The following is a 23,179-nucleotide window of genomic DNA, read 5'->3' as shown; positions in this document are numbered from 1 at the left end:
CAGAAATACAACACTATAATTCTCTATCAGTAGTGAGGGTTGTTCTACAGAAATACAACACTATAACTCTCTATCAGTAGTGAGGATTGTTCTACAGAAATACAACACTATAACTCTCTATCAGCAGCGAGGGTTGTTCTACAGAAATACAACACTATAACTCTCTATCAGCAGCGAGGGTTGTTCTACAGAAATACAACACTATAATTCTCTATCAGCAGTGAGGGTTGTTCTACAGAAATACAACACTATAACTCTCTATCAGTAGTGAGGATTGTTCTACAGAAATACAACACTATAACTCTCTATCAGCAGCGAGGGTTGTTCTACAGAAATACAACACTATAATTCTCTATCAGCAGTGAGGGTTGTTCTACAGAAATACAACACTATAACTCTCTATCAGTAGTGAGGGTTGTTCTACAGAAATACAACACCATTACTCTCTATCAGCAGTGAGGATTGTTCTACAGAAATACAACACTATAACTCTCTATCAGTAGTGAGGGTTGTTCTACAGAAATACAACACTATAACTCTCTATCAGTAGTGAGGGTTGTTCTACAGAAATACAACACCATTACTCTCTGTCAGTAGTGAGGGTTGTTCTACAGAAATACAACACTATAATTCTCTATCAGTAGTGAGGGTTGTTCTACAGAAATACGACACTATAATTCTCTATCAGCAGCGAGGGTTGTTCTACAGAAATACAACACTATAACTCTTTATCAGTAGTGAGGGTTGTTCTACAGAAATACAACACTATAATTCTCTATCAGCAGCGAGGGTTGTTCTACAGAAACACAACACTATAACTCTCTATCAGTAGTGAGGGTTGTTCTACAGAAATACAACACTATAATTCTCTATCAGCAGCGAGGGTTGTTCTACAGAAACACAACACTATAACTCTCTATCAGCAGTGAGGGTTGTTCTACAGAAATACACCACTATAACTCTCTATCGGTAGTGAGGGTTGTTCTACAGAAATACAACACTATAACTCTCTATCAGTAGTGAGGGTTGTTCTACAGAAATACAACACCATTACTCTCTATCAGTAGTGAGGGTTGTTCTACAGAAATACAACACTATAACTCTCTATCAGTAGTGAGGGTTGTTCTACAGAAATACGACACCATTACTTTCTATCAGTAGTGAGGGTTGTTCTACAGAAATACGACACTATTACTCTCTATCAGTAGTGAGGGTTGTTCTACAGAAATACGACACTATAACTCTCTATCAGTAGTGAGGGTTGTTCTACAGAAATACAACACTATAACTCTCTATCAGTAGTGAGGGTTGTTCTACAGAAATACAACACTATAACTCTATCAGTAGTGAGGGTTGTTCTACAGAAATACAACACCATTACTTTCTATCAGTAGTGAGGGTTGTTCTACAGAAATACGACACTATTACTCTCTGTCAGTAGTGAGGGTTGTTCTACAGAAATACAACACTATAACTCTCTATCAGTAGTGAGGGTTGTTCTACAGAAGTACAACACCATTACTTTCTATCAGTAGTGAGGGTTGTTCTACAGAAATACAACACCATTACTTTCTATCAGTAGTGAGGGTTGTTCTACAGAAATACAACACTATAACTCTCTATCAGTAGTGAGGATTGTTTTACAGAAATACAACACCATCACTGAGGATATTTATAACTAGAGATGTTCTCATAAAATGACTACCAGGTAATTGTGCTATTTCTATACTGTAGTATGTCTGGAAACTAGTACCTTGAATTTGAGATACATTTTAATCAATGACGATGTCGTCGGTCTTTATTTTTCAGAGGAGCGTATAATCACTGCCTTGTTTGTCGATGTCCTGAACGTAACTTTGCTTTCATTTAAGCTAGGATAATGAAAATTGATGTATACATTGGTCATACTAAGTGGATGAACAACATACTAACTGCTGTGCCTAAAACCATTTAATTAGAGAGTTATGGCCCTTTGTTAAAATTTTATGTTCAGAGCACAACTTTAAATTGCTTGGATTTAAACTAGGGTAATGAAACTTGATGGAAACATTAATCATACCAAGACAATATACAGTGTACCAATGTTAGGGCATGCACCAGCTCAATTATAGAGGTATTTCCCTGTGATAAAAAGATTCGTGTCTGGAAGATATCTTTGTTTGCATTGAAACTAGGATAATGAAACTGGGTGTACACATTGGTCATTCTAAGATGATATGCAGTGTACCAAATTCAAGGTCTGCAACCCCTTTGTGGTACAGTTATTGCCTTTTGTTTGAATTTTATGTCTGTAGCATAGCTTCGCCTTCATTAAGACTAGGATAATAAATTGTGGTGTTACATTGGTCATAATAACAGAATGTTCATTGTACAGAGTTATTGCCCTTTTTAAAATTTTGTGTCAAATAAAGTTGTTTTTGAGAATTTGTCAATTTCACTGATAATCTTGTTAACTTGGATTTTATTTTATTAAGCACTTTATATCTGTGATCTTTCAGAAAGCATTGGAAACACCCATCAACTCCTCTGTGGTTAGTAGCAGTTCTTCTGTATATAGTGGAGATGAGACATCTCGTGGTAACTGGTCCGGACGGATGGATTTCTTGCTGTCCTGTATTGGCTATGCTGTGGGACTGGGCAATATTTGGAGATTTCCTTATCTGTGCTACAAAAGTGGAGGAGGTTAGCCGAAATTTATTCCTTTTTTTCATGAACAAATATTTACTGTAAATGTTTTTTCAGGAGGATGTATTTTTTCAATATTTTTGGAGATGAAATAAAATCATAAACCGTTAAATTTAAAAATGAGTACAGAAAAGGGTCTGTTTCATCATTTCTGAAAAACACATCCTATAGGTAAAACTGAAAATTTGAACCACTGAAAAAAATATCACTTACAATACTTTGATTATCGAGTTAGAAAGGAGGTACATCAAAAGTTAATCACAAGCAAGAAAATGAATGTTTATTTTTGCTTTTTATCTTTAGTGTTCATTAGATGTGAGACCATGAATTGATTTATTATTTGCCTCTAAAAAGTCTACCCATCAATTTTCATGGTGTAGATATGAATTTACCCACAGAAAAAGAGAGAAAGAAATGTTGTGAAAGGTCAACATTTATGATTTTGGAGACAGTATATATTTTTTCTGTACAGATGTTTTTCTTAAGGTATTATGGGTGTAATTATGAACTTCCGAAGGGGCAGGATATTTGCTAAATTACAACAACAGACCATGTTATTCGTTCCGTTTAATTGAAAATTCAGCCTTCCAACATAGAAACAATAAAAAACTTTGTAAGTATGGATATATCAGTTCTGTTGTCTGCCCCAATGCTGGGACTGATGGACAGGTTTTGAAACTGTTCAACGACCTGAAGACGTCAGGCGACAACCTGAAGACCTCATGTGACGTTTAAGCCCTATGAGCCTGTTGTTTTAGTAAAAAATCAAGGATATGCAGGAACAGCCATTCATATATCTATATTTTTTCAATCCTGAGAACAGAAATTCTTAAAACTGTGAAAAGGTGCCTCAAAGTTAAAGAATCTCAAATATTCCTGTTTTGTTTATGTTTATGTTTCTTCCCATTAAATCCCTAATATGTTAGTCATGTAACATGTTTCTGATTGCTGCAGGTGCTTTCCTGATACCATATGTGATATTTTTGGCACTGTGTGGGATTCCTCTGTTCTTCCTCGAGGTGTCTTATGGACAATTTGCCAGTCTCAGCCCCATCACAATATGGAGAATGTGTCCTTTGTTTAAAGGTAGGTGAGATATGGAAAATGTGTCCCTTGTTGAAAGGTAGGTGAGATATGGAGAATGTGTCCCTTGTTTAAAGGAAGGCAAGATATGGTGCCTGTTCCCTGACTCAAAAAGAGTCAGATTTATTAGAACTACTTTTTCTTTGGAATTTAAGAAATAAATATCACGACAAATGGAGGGGCTGATCTCCATGGAAGCTGAGGGGTGGGGCCCAACAATTTCTTAAAATCCTTTTTCTGTGGGAATGACGCGATTTTTGGATTTGGATGAAGGGGACCCAATTTTGTTTAAACAGAGGGCCAAGAGGCTGCATCCAATATTGCAAATAGAGGATTTGCATTAAAATGCTTTCATTGGGATGAAAAGGTATTTTGACCAGATTAGGTTTGGAGAGTTTGGTTGAAGAGGTACCAATTTTGTAAAAAGAAATGCTAGGCCTGAGAGGTTTGGTCTAATTCTATGTAAATCACAGATCTGCAGAAGCATGCTCCATTATGGCAAATAGTGGTAAGAATTTAAAAACATTTTTTTTTCAAAATCTTGTTTAAAATATTAAAATTTTAATAATATGATTAAGAACAAAAATGTTTTAAAATAACCAGGTTAGTGGTTTAGGTTCCATAGGCCTCTTGTTAGAAGTCAGTACAGTATCTATGAGTGATAGCAATACTGTAAATGTCACTTATGGCTTTGGTAATTTTCCACAACAGTGTATGACTGTGTTCTGTACATGTCTATATATGGCTGGACTAATCCTGGACACTGTTGCAGAAAAATCAATACGACTGTTTTTCATTGTCTTGACAGAACATTATCATGTTGAGCCTTGACCAGTGGGCAGAGGGTGACCAAACCGAGATAAATCATCACCACTAGACTGGTCAACTTCCTCTAATTGGGAGTTAGCTAATTAAACAATTGGTTCGCTGCATGTTTTCACAGATCTTGACATGATGAATTCATGTGCATGTTCTTTCTCTGTAAAGATACAATGTAAATGAAAAAAAGGTGTGAATTGGGGAGGACTATCTTTTCAGGTAAAGGAAGATGGTATATCTGTTATAATTTACCTACGTTAAGGGAGATGTTGTGTCTGTTATAATTTACCTAGGTTAAGGGAGATGTTGTGTCTGTTATAATTTACCTAGGTTAAGGGAGATGTATCTGTTATAATTTACCTAGGTTAAGGGAGATGTTGTATCTGTTATAATTTACCTAGGTTAAGGGAGATGTTGTATCTGTTTTAATTTACCTAGGTTAAGGGAGATGTTGTATCTGTTATAATTTACCTAGGTTAAGGGAGATGTTGTGTCTGTTTTAATTTACCTAGGTTTAAGGAAATGTTGTATCTGTTATAATTTACCTTGGTTAAGGGAGATGTTGTGTCTGTTATAATTTACCTAGGTTAAGGGAGATGTTGTGTCTGTTATAATTTACCTAGGTTAAGGGAGATGTTGTATCTGTTATAATTTACCTAGGTTAAGGGAGATGTTGTGTCTGTTATAATTTAACTAGGTTAAGGGAGATGTTTATCTGTTATAATTTACCTAGGTAGAGAAGGATGGAATATCTGTTATAACTGACACAGATTTAACAAACAAATGTTTCAATCAGTATTGGGTGGATGTTATAGTATCTGTGCTGCCAGCATTAAAGTGATGTGCTACCATTTGAAAATTATTGTGGTTGGAAATACTTAAAACACAACATTATTCATAACTTTACTTGAAACACAACATTATTCATAACTTTACTTGAAGCACAACATTATTCATAACTTTACTTGAAGCACAACATTATTCATAACTTTACTTGAAACACAACATTATTCATAGCTTTACTTGAAACACAACATTATTCATAACTTTACTTGAAACACAACGTTATTCATAGCTTTACTTGAAACACAACATTATTCATAACTTTACTTGAAACACAACATTATTCATAACTTTACTTGAAACACAACATTATTCATAACTTTACTTGAAACACAACATTATTCATAACTTTACTTGAAACACAACATTATTCATAACTTTACTTGAAGCACAACATTATTCATAACTTTTACATGTGAACATACATGCTAATCTTTTAAAGTTGAAATCAATGACATCAGTGGTATGTTTGTATATCAGTAATGTACATATTGTAGGTGTGGGTTACGGGATGGTGATTATCTCTGGTATTGTATGTATATACTACAATATCATCATCACCTGGACAATTTACTACCTGTACTACTCGTTCCGTGCCGTCCTACCTTGGAGTACATGTAATAATTGGTGGAACACTGAGAAATGTTTTTTGAGAACGAAAGATTCCCTTAACAGCACTTTCACGGTGACACCGAACCAAACCATCAATTCCAGTGTTTTCTACAATGTTTCCATGACAACAGTATCACCTGCAGGCAATGATTCAGACCTGAAAACAGCTAGTGAGGAATTCTGGCAGTAAGTTGGTTTCCTTAATAACCCTGCATGTATTCAACATAACCATATGTGCATGATGCATTTAAGCTTTTTTTAATAACTTACCCAGCACGAACTTAAGTTCTGTGTTGAAACCTTTCCTGTCTGTCAATCAGCTTTATTACATTTCACTTCTTTCTGACAATCATGATGCTTATTTTTGATTAAATTTTTTTTTTATATCAGTTAAGTGTTTCCAATACTTATGAATGACATTTTACTTTTTTTTTGATGCTAAGTGCCTTGATGAAAAAAAATCTTCATTTGAAAAGGTGTAATAGAATAGTAATAGTAATCATATCTAGTTATTCTTGGTTGGATGAAGAATATCAGGTTTGTAAAAATGAATGACTGAAATTCAAGTACAGGTGCACTAAAACTACAAGTAAAGCATAGTTCAAAAGACATTACAAAGGTTTTGTTCTCTCATGCGTTTCAACAATTTCTTGTTTTCACCAATTAAATGTATCTTTAAGTGTTTAGTCAGTAAATATAAAGATATATATCAAATGTAAATTCTTCACCATATGTTTAGTATTTGTACCAGTTGACTCCTATAAATGATATTACTTTTTTTATTTTTCCTTGTACAGACGTGGAGTTTTACAGCTGTCTGACGGTATAGAGGATATGGGGGCTCTCCGCTGGGAGCTCCTCATCTGTCTCTTTGTTGCCTGGGTTGTGGTGTTCTTGTGTCTGTTTAAAGGTGTCAAGTCATCTGGAAAGGTAAGCAAGTGCAAATACGTAAATCAAAACTTAAGCAGAAAACAGGCAAATCAATTGTAAATTTATACTACTGTACACAATAGAGAATGGATTGGATTTCCGGCATCTAGAAAATTTCATAATGTAGGTGTGGAGAATAAAATATTTGCACTTTCAAAGTTTTACAGAAGGTGTCATTATTATCAAGGAAGACATTTATATAAAAACTGGAGTCTCCATATTAAAAAAAGTCTTTTTCATACAATGTCAGAATCAACTAATATCCTATATACATAGTAAGAGAGGCAAAATTATGTCCAAAAAGTCATTTATAAATAACATGGAAGTGAATTTGTTAAGGTCAGTTAATCAGAGAGAGATTCACGGACTGACCAATAGAAAAGAAATCTAGTCAAATGTAGAACTATAACTGTCCAATTGGTTTGGATACAGCTGGTCTCTAATCCAGGATTATGTACTGGATATGTCAGCAAACCTTTAATGTGAAAAATAAAAATGCAGCTTTTGAGGCAGCTAAAAAAACAGGCATGCTTTCTACAAGATACTAAGATATCTAAACAGGTGTGAAAGATGAGTGTTTTGGATGAAGTGGAAGGATATAGGCACATGCCATCTGATGAAGAGCATGTCAGACTGTTGGGTTCAAAGATGAAACCACAGACATCACTTTAAAAACTCTCAGGTTTAACTCTATGGAGAGTCTGTCCCAATTTGAGCTTGACAATATCCCACTTTCCAGACATCATGCCTACTTTTTTTATTCTGCAGAAAATCTTAACCTTTTTCTACTTCTCTAACTCATCATCCTGCACTTGGGCATTTACGGTACTAGACTGTCTGTAAGTTTTACCCCTGATGGTGCGGTCGTTTCTGTCAACTGAAAGAAGACCATATTATATCAAGGGCATAGTCTAAATATTTCTTTACTTGCATCACGGGGTCGCCCCTCTGCCTAGAACAGACACTGCTCTTGTCACCCCCCTCTGTACTCTAGTGTCAGAACAATTGTAACAAAACTATTACCATTTCTTAGGCTGGTATATGTGATTGCTATTTTACTATTTATGTGATTTAGTTAGTGAACATAATTGCTATTTTACTATTTATGTGTTTTAGGTAGTGAACATAATTGCTATTTTACTATTTATGTGATTTAGTTAGTGAACATAATTGCTATTTTACTATTTATGTGTTTTAGGTAGTGAACATAATTGCTATTTTACTATTTATGTGTTTTAGGTAGTGAACATAATTGCTATTTTACTATTTATGTGATTTAGTTAGTGAACATAATTGCTATTTTACTATTTATGTGTTTTAGGTAGTGAACATAATTGCTATTTTACTATTTATGTGTTTTTGTTAGTGAACATAATTGCTATTTTACTATTTATGTGATTTAGTTAGTGAACATAATTGCTATTTTACTATTTATGTGTTTTAGGTAGTGAACATAATTGCTATTTTACTTTTGATGTGTTTCAGGTAGTGAACATAATTGCTATTTTACTTTTGATGTGTTTTAGGTAGTGAACATAATTGCTATTTTACTTTTGATGTGTTTCAGGTAGTGAACATAATTGCTATTTTACTTTTGATGTGTTTCAGGTAGTGAACATAATTGCTATTTTACTTTTGATGTGTTTCAGGTAGTGAACATAATTGCTATTTTACTTTTGATGTGTTTCAGGTAGTGAACATAATTGCTATTTTACTTTTGATGTGTTTCAGGTTGTGTATGTGACTGCAACGTTTCCATATCTCGTGCTGCTGATTTTATTTATTCGTGGAGTTACCTTACCAGGAGCAGGAGCTGGTATTGCTTTCTATCTGGTACCAGACTGGAACAAACTGGCTACATTTGAGGTACAGTAAACGTTATAGGTTTGGGCAGATGTGACCACAGATGTGATATTGTATCTCTGTGTTGTAGGTTTGGGGAGATGTGACCACAGTTAGATGTGATATTGTGTCTCTGTGTTGTAGGTTTGGGGAGATGTGACCACAGATGTGATATTGTGTCTCTGTGTTGTAGGTTTGGGGAGATGTGACCACAGTTAGATGTGATATTGTATCTCTGTGTTGTAGGTTTGGGGAGATGTGACCACAGTTAGATGTGGTGTTGTAGGTTTGGGGAGATGTGACCACAGTTAGATGTGATATTGTATCTCTGTATTGAAGGTTTGGGGAGATGTGACCACAGTTAGATGTGATATTGTATCTCTGTGTTGTAGGTTTGGGGAGATGTGACCACAGTTAGATGTGATATTGTGTCTCTGTGTTGTAGGTTTGGGGAGATGTGACCACAGTTAGATGTGATATTGTATCTCTGTGTTGTAGGTTTGGGGAGATGTGACCACAGTTAGATGTGATATTGTGTCTCTTTGTTGTAGGTTTGGGGAGATGTGACCACAGTTAGATGTGATATGTGATGTTGTATTGTGTCTTAGATGTGTGTTGTAGGTTTGGGGAGATGTGACCACAGTTAAATGGGATATTGTATGTCTGTGTTGTAGGTTTGGGGAGATGTGACCACAGTTAGATGTGATATTGTGTCTCTTTGTTGTAGGTTTGGGGAGATGTGACCACAGATGTGATATTGTGTCTCTGTGTTGTAGGTTTGGGGAGATGTGACCACAGTTAGATGTGGTGTTGTAGGTTTGGGGAGATGTGACCACAGTTAGATGTGATATTGTGTCTCTGTGTTGTAGGTTTGGGGAGATGTGACCACAGTTAGATGTGATATTGTATCTCTGTGTTGTAGGTTTGGGGAGATGTGACCACAGTTAGATGTGATATTGTGTCTCTGTGTTGTAGGTTTGGGGAGACGCGGCTGTACAGATATTTTATTCAGTAGGTATGGCGTGGGGAGGTCTCATCACCATGGCGAGTTACAACAAGTTCCATAACAACGTGTACAGGTATTTATGTACTTCACACAATCATATATAGATCTATAAATTCCAGGGCATGAAGTCTCAGTTCAAAATGAGGTATTGATTTTGTTTCACCTTACTCACAAAATATATTACAGGGGAAATGCCATGGTTTTATTTAGAGACATCTCTTACAGTTAACTGGAACTGTATTTTGACACATTACAGTTGGTGAGGACCACATTTAGACATATAACAGCTGTCAGGGAGCACATTTAGACATGTTACAGCTGGTGGGGACCACATTTAGACACCTTACAGCTGGTGGGGAGCACATTTAGACATATTACAGCTGGTGGGGACCACATTTAGACACCTTACAGCAGATTGGGACCACGTTTAGACATCTTACAGCTGGTTGGGACCACATTTAGACATCTTACAGCTGGTTGGGACCACATTTAGACATCTTACAGCTGGTGGGGACCACATTTAGACACCTTACAGCTGGTGGGGACCACATTTAGACATTATAAAACTGATGGGGAACAAAGAAAGATACTTACAGCTGGTGGAGAACACAGACAGATACTTCAGCTGGTGGGGAACACATATAGATACTTACAGCTGGTAGGGAACACATAGATACTTACAGCTCTCAGGGAACACATATATACTTACAGTTGTCGGGGAACACATATAGATACTTACAGCTGGTGGGGAACACATATAGATACTTACAGCCAGTGGGGAACACATATATACTTACAGCTTTTGGGGAACACATATATACTTATAGCTGGTGGGGAACACATATATACTTACAGCTGGTGGGAAACACAGATATACTTACAGCTGGTCGGGAACACATATATACTTACAGCTGGTGGGGAACACATATATACTTACAGCTGGTAGGGAACACATATATACTTACAGCTGTCGAGGAACACATATAGATACTTACAGCTGGTGGGGAACACATATATACTTACAGCTGTCAGGGAACACATATATACTTACAGCTGGTGGGGAACACATATAGATACTTACAGCTGGTGGGGAACGCATATATAGTTACAGCTGGTGGGAAACACACATATACATACAGATGATGGGAAGTACATAAATACTTACAGCTGGTGGGAAACAGATATATACTTACAGCTGATGGGAAGTACATATATACTTACAGCTGGTGGGAAACACATATAAACTTATAGCTGGTGAGGAACACATATTTACTTAGAGCTGGTTGGGAACACATATATACTTACAGCTGTCAGGGAACACATATATACTTACAGCTTTTGGGGAACACATATATACTTGCAGCTGGTGGGGAACACATGGATACTTATAGCTGTTGGAGTCCATGCATTTATAGTGTGTTTGGTTACTTTGATACAATTGAATGGAGAAATTGATTGTATTGATTTGCAGAGGAAGTTTACATACAACTCGAAGTTTAGAAAAAGAAAATTTATTTGATCAGTTGGCTGGGTATGAAAAAATGTATAATACACTTGTCTAGTTTGTACTACCCATTACTTTTCAATGATCTAGAGATTGAGCACTAGTAAAAAAACAGGATGTAAGGTCACTACACTATGGTAAACATTATTCATGTCGATAGTTTGCCAACAATTCTCTTTGTTTGCTTTAACACTGCTATATCATGATCTGGTAACATTGTGTTCCCATCCCCTCATTCTCAAGTGTCTGTTTACCTCCTGGCTGAGGTAGATAAGAGTTCTGACGTTACAACCATACACAATGACGTAGCTTAACATTTAATTGACATTTTGTTACAATTGAATAGGGGATGTAGAAGTTTATCAGCATTTTAACAACTTCAGTTTCAGCTGAATGGCCATACTGTGCCTTTTGTTTTACTTGTCTCCACTTTCTGGTGGAAAGTTAACCACACAGTTACATCATGGGATGATGAAAAAAGGGTCAAATAGTATACTGCACTTATAAACTTTCATGATAAACTGTTTCATTTTAGTATAAAGTGTCATATTTTACAGTATTTAATCTTTTAAATCACAATAATGGATAATGTTTTACTAGGGCAAGAGATGTTCCTAGAGGATTCACAAACAGGATTTGTACCAATACTTTTGTAAGAGGCTATTTAACAAGTGTTTTAGGAAAGGAAAAATTGTAATTGTTAAAGACGATGTATAATAATCCTGGTAATTATCAATTTTGTTTTTGGCATCCAAATAAGCTTTACTTCCTTCACAGGTACATAAAACAATAGCAGTGTAGATGTTTTAATATACAATAAATGCTGTGAAATTCTTAATTTTTGTGGGTCATTTATTTTTGGTGATTTAAAGGTCCTCTTAATTCAAGAATTCATATGTCAGCAAACTTTTAGAATTAATATAAGTAGATTGATTGAGTGATATTTATCACGTGTTAAAGAAATAGTTATTATTTGATAAAAAAACCAACAGGAAAATTAAGCCCCCATGAAAATGTGTTTTTACAGTATTTGATGAATAGAGATTCTTAACAGTAAACTTCGCATAATCCTTTATTAAAACAGCCTAGGATTTACATAAAAGGAAGTTTTATAATTATCTCTGCTAATAGGGTAAATGTGTTCACACTTATCTCAGTGGAAGAAATGTTCACTGTGATCCTAGTGTAAGGAATGCCCCAGTCAAGTAGTCTCCTTTATCCTGTTGAGGTTAGAATCCCCATTTAAGTGTGCTGACTGGCGAAATGAAATTAAAACCAATGTATGTTTATTTTATACAGAGACGCCATGGTTGTGCCCCTTATAAACTGTGGTACAAGTGTGTTTGCTGGTCTGGTCATTTTCTCAGTGTTGGGATTTATGGCTCATGAAACTGGAGTTGACATCGAAAAAGTTGTAACACAAGGTTTGTATTAAAATTCTCTGAAATTCAGGATTAGGATCATTTATCATTGATTTATGGATGTAACATAATGAGATTTCATCATGGTTTAACCAAAAATGACTTGAAAATCAACCTGTCTAGTATGACTGTATTGAGTGCCCAATAATTATAGGTCTTGTAAGACAACATGGAGTGTCAAATAATGACCTGTCTATTAAGACCACATTTGATGTCTAATAGTAATCTTGTCTATTAATACTTCATTGGATGGCTAATGATTACCTTTCAAGTAAGATTATGTTTGATTGTAATGATTACCTGTCAATTAAGACCACATTGAGTGTCTAATGATTTCCTGTCTATGAAGACCACATTGATTGTCTAATAGTTACTTGTTTATTTAGACCAAATTTATCATCTATTAAAGACCTGTCTATTAAGACCACATTGGATTGCTAATGATAACCTGTCAATTAAGACCACATTGAGTATCTAATGATTTCCTGTCTATTAAGACCACATTGAGTGTCTAATGATTTCCTGTCTATTAAGACCACATTGAGTATCTAATGATTACCTGTCTATAAAGACCACATTGAGTATCTAATAATTACCTGTCTATTAAGACCACATTGAGTATCTAATGATTACCTGTCTATAAAGACCACATTGAGTATCTAATAATTACCTGTCTATTAAGACCACATTGAGTATCTAATGATTACCTGTCTATAAAGACCACATTGAGTATCTAATGATTACCTGTCTATTAAGACCACATTGAGTGTCTAATTATTTCCTGTCTATTAAGACCACATTGAGTATCTAATGATTACCTGTCTATTAAGACCACATTGAGTATCTAATGATTACCTGTCTATTAAGACCACATTGAGTATCTAATGATTACTTGTCTATTAAGGCATTCTCTCTTTCAGACCAACACACCTTTATGTGCAGATACATCTGTATCATTACGTTTTATCATGTTGCCATTTTGGTATTAAAAATGAAGTTCTCTGGTAAAAAATAACAACAAAGATTCTTTAAAAAATTGAATTTATTATATTGAATATTTCAGTATAATGAATCATTTAAAATACTGGAAAAGTCTCCTGGAGATTGATATCACATGTATATGTGATTACCAAGGTCAATAAATCATGGTATTTGCAATCAAGTTTTATCTGTTAATAGCAGCAGAAACAGTAGAATAAATATGAGAAAATTTTGACATTATAAGAGCAATAATTATTAAAATTTGACAGGACCAGGACTAACATTTGTGGCTTACCCAGAGGCCGTGGCTAAGTTACCAATCTCTCCACTGTGGGCGGTGCTGTTTTTCCTGATGCTGTTTACAATTGGTTTGGATAGTCAGGTAATATATTCTACCTTTGCTTACAGATTTTGCACTGATTTTTCCTCTTGTTCTGTGAACACTGTTATATAGTCTCATTGTGGTAATCTAGAACAGCCCTCATTAGCTCATCGTCTGATTGGTGGGTTGATTATCAAATTGTTTTTCATCATATGATCTGCCGGTCTAGTCAAGGTCATCAGGTCAAAGGCAAAGGTTAAATGTTGTATTTGTTTTTTGTTACAAAATAAAGCCGAGCTAAGTTAGCAGAAAATCATCAAAGAGTCAGCTGACATAAAGTGAACTTTTCAGGAATATAGTGCACTAAATCAGCTCAAGCTCACTGTCAGTGTCAGACAAGGGCCTGGAAAGTCCATTTTTGACCCATGTCAGTATTCTAATAATGATTCTGGTATATCACAGATTCTGGCTTGACTGATTGTGATTACTGTGGGGTTAATCAGGGTTGCTGTGTTATGGAGGCCCATGAGACTATACCACAGTATATGTTTGTATGAGGATGCCCTCTCTCTAATGATAGCCCTGGATGCTCCATATACTGTACAAAGAATCTAGGTAAACTTAGTGCAGATTGTATACACTAGAAGAGATTATGAAATATTATCACATAATCCTGGTGATGACATTGCATTTAAAGTTCAGGTGATAAATGGGGATTGGATTCCGTAACACTGGTACAACTCCTATTACCAGCCTTTGATACTCAAATACATGTGAAAATTCATTTAGGCTGGGTCTTACACGGGATTCATGTACTACCTAGTTTCTTTGTATGCAAATGATTAATCATCAGTTCTTATTTAATATCTGCAGCGACAACACAAATGACAAATCATATTTTGTAAATATCAAGTGAAAAATTATAACAATAAAAAAAAGCAGTGTCTTACGTAATATGATATTATTTGACAGAAATATAACAATGGTATGAAAAATATAAAGAAATGAATTTTTATTAAACCACAATCAATTTTAAAGCTGTATATTTCTGAAGAAAAATGAAAATCATGCACTTTTTTAACAATTGTCATGTAGCATCCATGGTACAGTAATCCTATGTGAAATGATTACCCCTTGTTCATTGTTATACTGACCTGTCGCTCCAAATTGTTGTAAAATTCATAAATGGATTCAGTTAATGCTATGTAAACTATAGCATGGAGATCATTTTTCTGATGATGATAAAAATATAAATGTATGTACATTAAGTTATTTTGGTTCTACAATTTTCATGTTTCAAATATGGTTATCTAAAAATTCTTGCTCAGTATATCAAACAATTTGTCAGAGTCTGCATGACCGAGAATTTAAATGTGTGAAATTCTCACTGTTTTTACTGACAATCAAACACCTGCAGCATTATGTGTTATTAATCCAAACCTTGGTAACAGCTTACCATAGAAAATATTGGTGAGAGGATGTTACAAAGGATTAAATGATTTTCTGGGAGGATTTTTGACACATTTTTTTTAATGCTGAGATTAAAACTAATGTCATTTTAATATGGAATGTTATTTTTTTTTCTGTAAATACAGCATCTCTCCTTTAAATGGAGGCCATACACAGGTAAAATGGAAATATGTTTAATATGTGTGTATTACATTGTATAATATTCCTACACATGTATGATAGATGTTTAATAACAAAAAAATTCACTAGTAATTGATGCTAAGATATAGAAAACATTTCCGTGCTCTAGTTTTTTCAATTTTTAGTAATATACTTATATGTGGAAATGCTAACCTCAGTTGACTAGTCATCATCTAGAAATCTCAATGTGAAGTTTTAGAAGATAATGTTCTGTCTAGCAGTTCTAAAAAAATACATATGTATTTACCGGGATCTGTTTGAGTTGAAGACCATTCATAGAAAATTTAGACCTGGCCCCACTTGTATAAAACATCTCAACTTGAGATTTCCTTAAGCCCAGATTTTCCTCAGCTAATATCTCCTTGAAAATATCTTGTATGAAAATTCCTCAAGGAATTTCAGGACATCCTAGCTGATGACTTCCTCCTGTTCCTTGAGAAAATTTTATACAAGCCGTTTTTGAGGAGATGTCAGCTGAGGAAAATCTCGACTTAAGGAAATCTCAAGTTGAGATGTTTTATACAAGTGGGGCCTGTTTATGTTAAAAGGAAAAAGTATTTATATACATCTTGGTAGATTGGGTTGAGGTTAGGGTCGAGGATGGGTGTAGGGATAAAGAAGAGGGTTAGAGGGCTTGGAATTGGGATAAGGATGAGGTTAGTGGGGGTACAGGAAACACAAAATTTTTTTAATTTGATGAAAGTTTGTTGTTGTGATTTTCATCTGCAATCAGTGATAACATAGGTAACTTTGTTGTTTTTTTGACTTTTGTTTCTCTCAAGGCCCTTGATCACTGTGTCCAGCGGGGAAGGTCCACCAGTCCCAGTGTGACTTCGCCAGGTTGACCTACACAGTATGCCTCACAAACATCATAAGTCTAAGACATACATATTAAAAGAGTCCCCTAGCTGGCACCATGTGATCCCTAAAGGAGCTTTACATGTTTCTTTGATGGGTACCACATGGTCCAGCTATGGGCAGTGCACGGTCAATTGACCACACTACACGGTCTATTGACCCCAACTTTTCTCCACATACCCTGTTGGTTTACACTTTGTATTGTATACTTCCAATGACAGATATGGATAAGGAAGGCTGAAGTCTTCAGTATATGGGAGTTTTATCAATGGTAGGAACATCCAGAAATTGAATATCAGCCCAACTCTTGACTGTCATGCTTCAGTTATACTGAGCGAATACAATAAAGGGCAATAACTCTAGTTGACCTGAATATCATAAACTGCACCATCAAGTTTATCATACTACAAACCACTGAAAGGATATATTGATAGCTTTTGTATTTTTGGAGAATTGGGAAGCTCAATGATGAACTCTTCAATAGAATGCAACTTTTAGATAAATCATGATCTGTGTAGTAAATGTACATATATAACATGATATCATGATAATAAGATATGGCTCCATACCCGTTCTTAAGGGTTATCTTTTGAAGGGTAAGGCCCCTTAATTGGCTTACTGGAGGATAAATAGGACAAATTTGGTGTAATTGTTCTGTTACCACAGGGGTTAGGTACATGGTAATTGAAATGATAATGTTTATGGAATGTGTATATAGACAATATTTTTGGATCAGAATGTGTAACATTTTATTGAGTACCAGTATGCCTGGCCCCTGTGGCAAGAATATTTTTCAGAACCAAAATTGGACAACACTTTCTTATCCATATTTGGTAATTGAAGTAATTACAATGTTATCCTTATTTGGTCATTAGAATAATTACAATGCAAGCCATATTTGGTCATGGATTAAATTTGAAATTTGAAGAAATGTGTTCAACCATGACTGAATTTAGAAGTATTTTTGTCAATACTTCTGCTTTGCAAATGTGTTATTGTTACTCTTTAAGAACAATTAATAAACAATATTGGTATTTGGAGAAAATGTGAAATTTCTTAACTTTTTTCAGAGCATTAATTTTTATTTGGTTTTTCATATACAGGAAAAATAATCACGTTCACAAGTTCTGTTATATTGCTTCCTGCTTTTGAATTCTCAGAAATTTTTATTATCAATAAACAGTAACTATAAAAAAAGTCATGTTAAATTATTTTATTATTACATTTCATTTAAGAAAAGAAAATTTATTTGTATCCATGTTTTTCAATATATTTTTGAACTTGTGAACAAAGTCACTTTGATTTGATTTAAGCTTGCAATAATATGGAAAACATTTTATATATACATGTGTTCAGGCATATTTAGGAGCTGATAGAAAATTTCAGAAACATACAAACAAGCATTATTACTTTATCTATTGAATCAGTGTGAAATGAAATTTAAGCTATTGTCAATTTCAAATGTTTAAAATTATTGCAAGTGAAGATTTTGGAATAACAGGAAATGAAATGGTTGGCACTGGATGGGTACATATTGATTTTAGAAATATTTTTTCCTAAAATTTGACAAAAAATTATTGTGTAGATTTATGCATTTATAACAGAAACTAGAAGTCTGGATTCCATCATTGAGCTTGAAATATAAAAATGGATTTTAGATCCATTTAATAAAGAAATATTTTTTAATAAAAAATTCTGTTTAAAAAAAATTGTGTGAAATACTCAAAACCTTGAGTAGAATTACAGAAAACAATTTTCATTTAGTGTAAACTGTATGTTGTACCTTTGTGAAATTAAAATCTTGAAATGTTTCAGAAGAGCAGACTTCGTTACTATATATAGGGTTATCTGTTGAGACCTTAATTTCCTGTCATTTCTTTGTTTATTTCTTTCAATCTGTCTTTTCTGACACAGCATTACCCTGTACCAGCAGCTATTTCAACATCTCTCTTTCTTTCTTTTAGTTTGGAATGTTTGAAACAATGACAAGTGCTTTCGTAGATGAGTTTCCCGATCTACTGAAAAACAGGAAGGAAATGTTCACTGCATTCATGTGTTTCCTGGAGTTCTTATTAGGGATCCCCTGTGTCATGCAGGTCAGTGTTATCACCAATTCAAAATTCCTGTAAAAATGAAATTGTAGGAAATAGTTTTCTAGATAACATTGATATTGCATGTGTATAACCTCTATATAACCTTGACATAATAGGGAGGTGTATGACCTCTATTTTACCTTGACATTATAGGGAGGTATATGAATTCTATCTAACCTTGACATTATAGGGAGGTGTATGACCTCTATCTAACCTTGACATTATAGGGAGGTGTATGACTTATATTTTACCTTAACATTGTAAGGAGGTATATGACCTCTATCTAACCTTGGCATCATAGGGAGGTGTATGACCTCTATTTTACCTTGACATTATAGGGAGGTGTATAACCCCTATCTAACCTTGATATTATAGGGAGGTGTATGACCTCTATTTTACCTTGACATTATAGGGAGGTGTATAACCCCTATCTAACCTTGACATTATAGGGAGGTGTATGACCTCTATTTTACCTTGACATTATAGGGAGATGTATGACCTATATTTAGCCTTGACATTGTAGGGAGTTGTATTACCTCTATATAAGCTTGACATGATAGGGAGGTGTACAGTCTCTATCTAACCTTGACATTGTAGGGAGGTGTATGACCTATATTTAGCCTTAACATAATAGGGAGGTGAACAGTCTCTATCTAACCTTGACATTGTAGGGAGGCGTATGACCTCTATCTAACCTTGACATTGTAGGGAGGTGTATGACCTTTATCTAACCTTGACATTGTAGGAAGGTGTATGACCTCTATCTAAACTTGACATTGTAGGGAGGTGTGTACGTGCTACAGATCATGGATTGGTATTGCTCCACCTTTTCATTGATGATCCTCTCTCTCACCGAGTGTATTGTCATCGGCTGGATCTATGGTAAGTTAAAACGTTACTTATCTGTTATCTGCTCAATATTTTATTAATGTATTTGTGTTTATTTCTATCGCAAATCTTCAACATTTTCAGATTAGTGGATGTTTTAATTGGTTCAGATACTTTTATGAAATTTTGTTATTGCTGTATCACAACATGGCTTGTGAAATGTCTGACATCTTGACTGTACTAGACAAACTTTTATTAGGTCATCTGACCCGAAGGGTCCGATGACCTATAGTCATCATGCTTCGTCCGTCGTCATCCGCCGTGCGCCGTGCGCCGTCCGTAAACTTTTCATTCAAACGACTTCTTCTCAAATACTAGAAGGTCTAGGGGGCTAATACTTGGCACAGAGGATACTGGCATGGAGCTCTACCAAGTTTGTTCAAATGAATGACCTTGACCCACTTTAAAGGTCACAGGGGTCAAATATGTTAAAATCTTTAAACAACTTCTTCTCATTAACCAAAAGGCTCAGATTGCTGATATTGTGCCTGTGGCATGCTGGGATGAAGGGCTATCAAGTTTGTTTAAATGAAGGTCAATCTTGTAAAATCTTTAAATAACTTCTTCTCAAATACTAGAAGGCCTAGGGGGCATAGCATGCTGGCAAGGTTTGTTCCCTTGGCCCACTTTCAAGGTCACACGGGTAAAATATACAAAGGACCTTGAACAACTTTCAAGGTCACAGGGGTCAAATATGTCAAAATCTTTAAATAACTTCTTCTCAAATACTAGAAGGCCTAGGGGGCTAATACTTGGCCCATAGCATGCTGGCATGGAGCCCTACAAAGTTTGTTCAAATGAATGACCTTGGCCCACTTTCAAGGTCACAGGGGTCAAATATGTTAAAATATACAAAGGACTTCATCTCAATAAGCAAAAGTCTATGAGTGCCGATATTGGGTCTGTAGCATGCTGGGAGGAAAGGCTACCAAGTTTATTTAAATGAATGACCTTGAACAACTTTCAAGGTCGCAGGGGTCAAATATGTCAAAATCTTTAAATAACTTCTTCTCAAATACTAGAAGGCCTAGGGGGCTAATACTTGGCCCATAGCATGCTGGCATGGAGCCCTACAAAGTTTGTTCAAATGAATGACCTTGGCCCACTTTCAAGGTCACAGGGGTCAAATATGTTAAAATATACAAAGGACTTCATCTCAATAAGCAAAAGTCTATGAGTGCCGATATTGGGTCTGTAGCATGCTGGGAGGAAAGGCTACCAAGTTTATTCAAATGAATGACCTCAACCCACTTTAAAGGTCACAGGGGTCAAATATGTTAAAATATACAAACGACTTCTTCTCAACAAGCAAAAGTCCATGAGTGCTGATATTGGGCCTGTAAGATGCTTGGAGGAGAGGCTACCAAGTTTGTTCAAATGAATGACCTCAACCCACTTTCTAGGTTTGGTTTGCTTTTTGTCAGATGACCGTTAAGGCCCATGGGCCTCTTGTTTACCTAGGTAGGTAGATAAAAGGGAGGTGGTAGTAATTTGATAAAAATGTTGAAGTACTGTATTCATTAGTAACATTAAATGTGAAATTTAATCCATTACTTCAAAACAATCAAACACTTTAAATTTATAGAAGATGAATTTTTAAAAATTTGTTTAATTTCCATTGGAAACTTTTCAAACTTGGTTAAATTATGAACCAATGATGATGGTTTGATGGTATGCCCATGTTGTTCCTATCTGACCCCTGATGGGTGGATCAATAGAGGTCAAATTGATGGCTTAGAATAAATGTCAGTGATCTCATAATAATTTGCATTCCCACACACTGTTCTGTTGTCATCTTGTGAAACAAAGAGGAATGAACAATTGAAATGAAATTTTAAAATGGCATTGTTCAGCAAGTATTCAAGGTGCTCACTGTTTCAACCAGGACACCGAGTTGACAATTAATATGTGCCTTTGTACTCCAGGTGCTGACCGTTTCTACCGAGACATAGAGCTGATGATTGGCTACCAGCCTTGTGCCTGGTGGAAGATCTGCTGGTGTTTTATCACTCCAGTCCTCATACTGGTGAGTTTAGAAATCACTGTGTGAACAGAAGGGGACTTCCTGTACCTCTTTATGTGGACATGTAAACATTTATTCAACTCTCATCTTCCATGTTAACATATTTGAAGGAATATTTGGATAATAGATTCTTTTATACATGCAGAAAAGATATTTCATTTTCAGTGAAGATTGAGTCTGAGCACTCTTGTATCTCCATTACAGAAGAGTTCAGATTGCTGTTGCCTTTTTAAATTTGGCGGTGTGTGCCAATTAACAATTAATAGAGAGTTATTTGTACAAGAGTAACATAAAGCTTCATATCAATTGTCATTATTTCATATATTTTCCATTTGATATTATTTAACATTTTCTCACATCATTACTAAGAAAAACTTAAAAAATATTTACATTCCTTAACATAGCAATCTTTATTTGTTTTTATATGTAACAGATGCCTTTCAAGTTAGTCTGAAATTTTGTTAGTCCTAACTACTTTGGTCTATGACAAACATATGTTTAGTCCATGGAACATACTAAATTGAAGATTACTGAAGTATTTTTACATGTAAAATATGATTTCAGGTTACTCTTTATAGACATCTTGTGACAATTGTTATGTTTTAAACACATGTGACAGGGTGATAACAGAATTTTGACTGGATTAACCTCTGATATGATGGAATATGTGGTAATGGTCAGTTGCACAGACTGGAAATGCCTAGATCAATACCTTATATGGACAAATATATAGATCAATACCTTATATGGACAAATATATAGATCAATACCTTATATGGACAAATATATAGATCAATACCTTATATGGACAAATATATAGATCAATACCTTATATGGACAAATATATAGATCAATACCTTATATGGACAAATATATAGATGATTTTATCTGAGAATCCATTTTATACGTGATTGATATAAGGAGGTTAAGAAATTTCACTTGACCAAGTCTGTGGCGAGGTGAAATAAAAAATTGTGACGAGTTCATAAATCTCATATAAAATGAAAACTCATATAAGATTCTGTTTATCACATAGTTGAGGTACTTTTGCAAGCATTTGTAAATACTACATTTTATTATACTGATGCAAAATTTAATTGTTATATTCCCACTGTATACATGTTTTATATCTCTCTTTGGTGATGTCACAATGCATATGATGTCATGAAATTATGACGTCAGAATGGAAACAACAGCCGCCCACTAATGTGTAAAAACAAACATTAATTGTTGTGGCCCTGTACTAACATTGGTTTGTTGTCCACAGTTCATATGGCTGTTCAGTGTGACCCAGCTGAGTCCTGTGACCTATGGAGACTATCACTACCCACAGTGGGCCATTAACCTAGGCTGGTTCCTCGGACTTATCTCCCTTGTACCAGTTCCTGTCTGTGCTGGTATAGCTATATTTAAGGAGACTGGACCTGTTGTGTCGGTAAGAATATAAATTTATGATATAATGCCTTCACAGTTAACTGATTAACAAACTGCAATGATGTTTTTTGACAATTAATTGACACACTTAACATGCAGACATATATAGATTTATTTAGAATTTACAGTCATCAATCACGGTTTCTAAATGTGATTGATGTATAAAACAAGTAATATTTAACAGT

The 23,179-nt window shown here is 34.9% G+C and overlaps 1 protein-coding gene across 1 annotated transcript in view; it reads left to right on the top strand.

The window, feature by feature from the left end:
• LOC132545555 (sodium- and chloride-dependent glycine transporter 1-like) overlaps nucleotides 1-23,179 on the top strand; it is a 30,746-nt gene that overhangs the window by 6,000 nt on the left and 1,567 nt on the right. The window contains exons 2-13 of the mRNA XM_060209242.1: nucleotides 2,499-2,682; nucleotides 3,640-3,771; nucleotides 5,928-6,228; nucleotides 6,840-6,972; nucleotides 8,704-8,838; nucleotides 9,790-9,893; nucleotides 12,624-12,748; nucleotides 13,996-14,108; nucleotides 18,521-18,652; nucleotides 19,432-19,531; nucleotides 21,463-21,563; nucleotides 22,828-22,995. Coding sequence (XP_060065225.1) covers nucleotides 2,499-2,682; nucleotides 3,640-3,771; nucleotides 5,928-6,228; nucleotides 6,840-6,972; nucleotides 8,704-8,838; nucleotides 9,790-9,893; nucleotides 12,624-12,748; nucleotides 13,996-14,108; nucleotides 18,521-18,652; nucleotides 19,432-19,531; nucleotides 21,463-21,563; nucleotides 22,828-22,995 — 1,728 coding nt within the window. The remainder of the gene's footprint in view (nucleotides 1-2,498; nucleotides 2,683-3,639; nucleotides 3,772-5,927; nucleotides 6,229-6,839; nucleotides 6,973-8,703; nucleotides 8,839-9,789; nucleotides 9,894-12,623; nucleotides 12,749-13,995; nucleotides 14,109-18,520; nucleotides 18,653-19,431; nucleotides 19,532-21,462; nucleotides 21,564-22,827; nucleotides 22,996-23,179) is intronic.

This window comes from Ylistrum balloti, unplaced genomic scaffold, assembly GCF_031769215.1.
Source record: "Ylistrum balloti isolate Yb309-2 unplaced genomic scaffold, AGI_CSIRO_Ybal_v1 Utg369850, whole genome shotgun sequence".
In the NCBI taxonomy this organism is placed as follows: Eukaryota; Metazoa; Mollusca; class Bivalvia; order Pectinida; family Pectinidae; genus Ylistrum; species Ylistrum balloti.
This window is presented reverse-complemented; position numbering and strand designations above follow the sequence as displayed.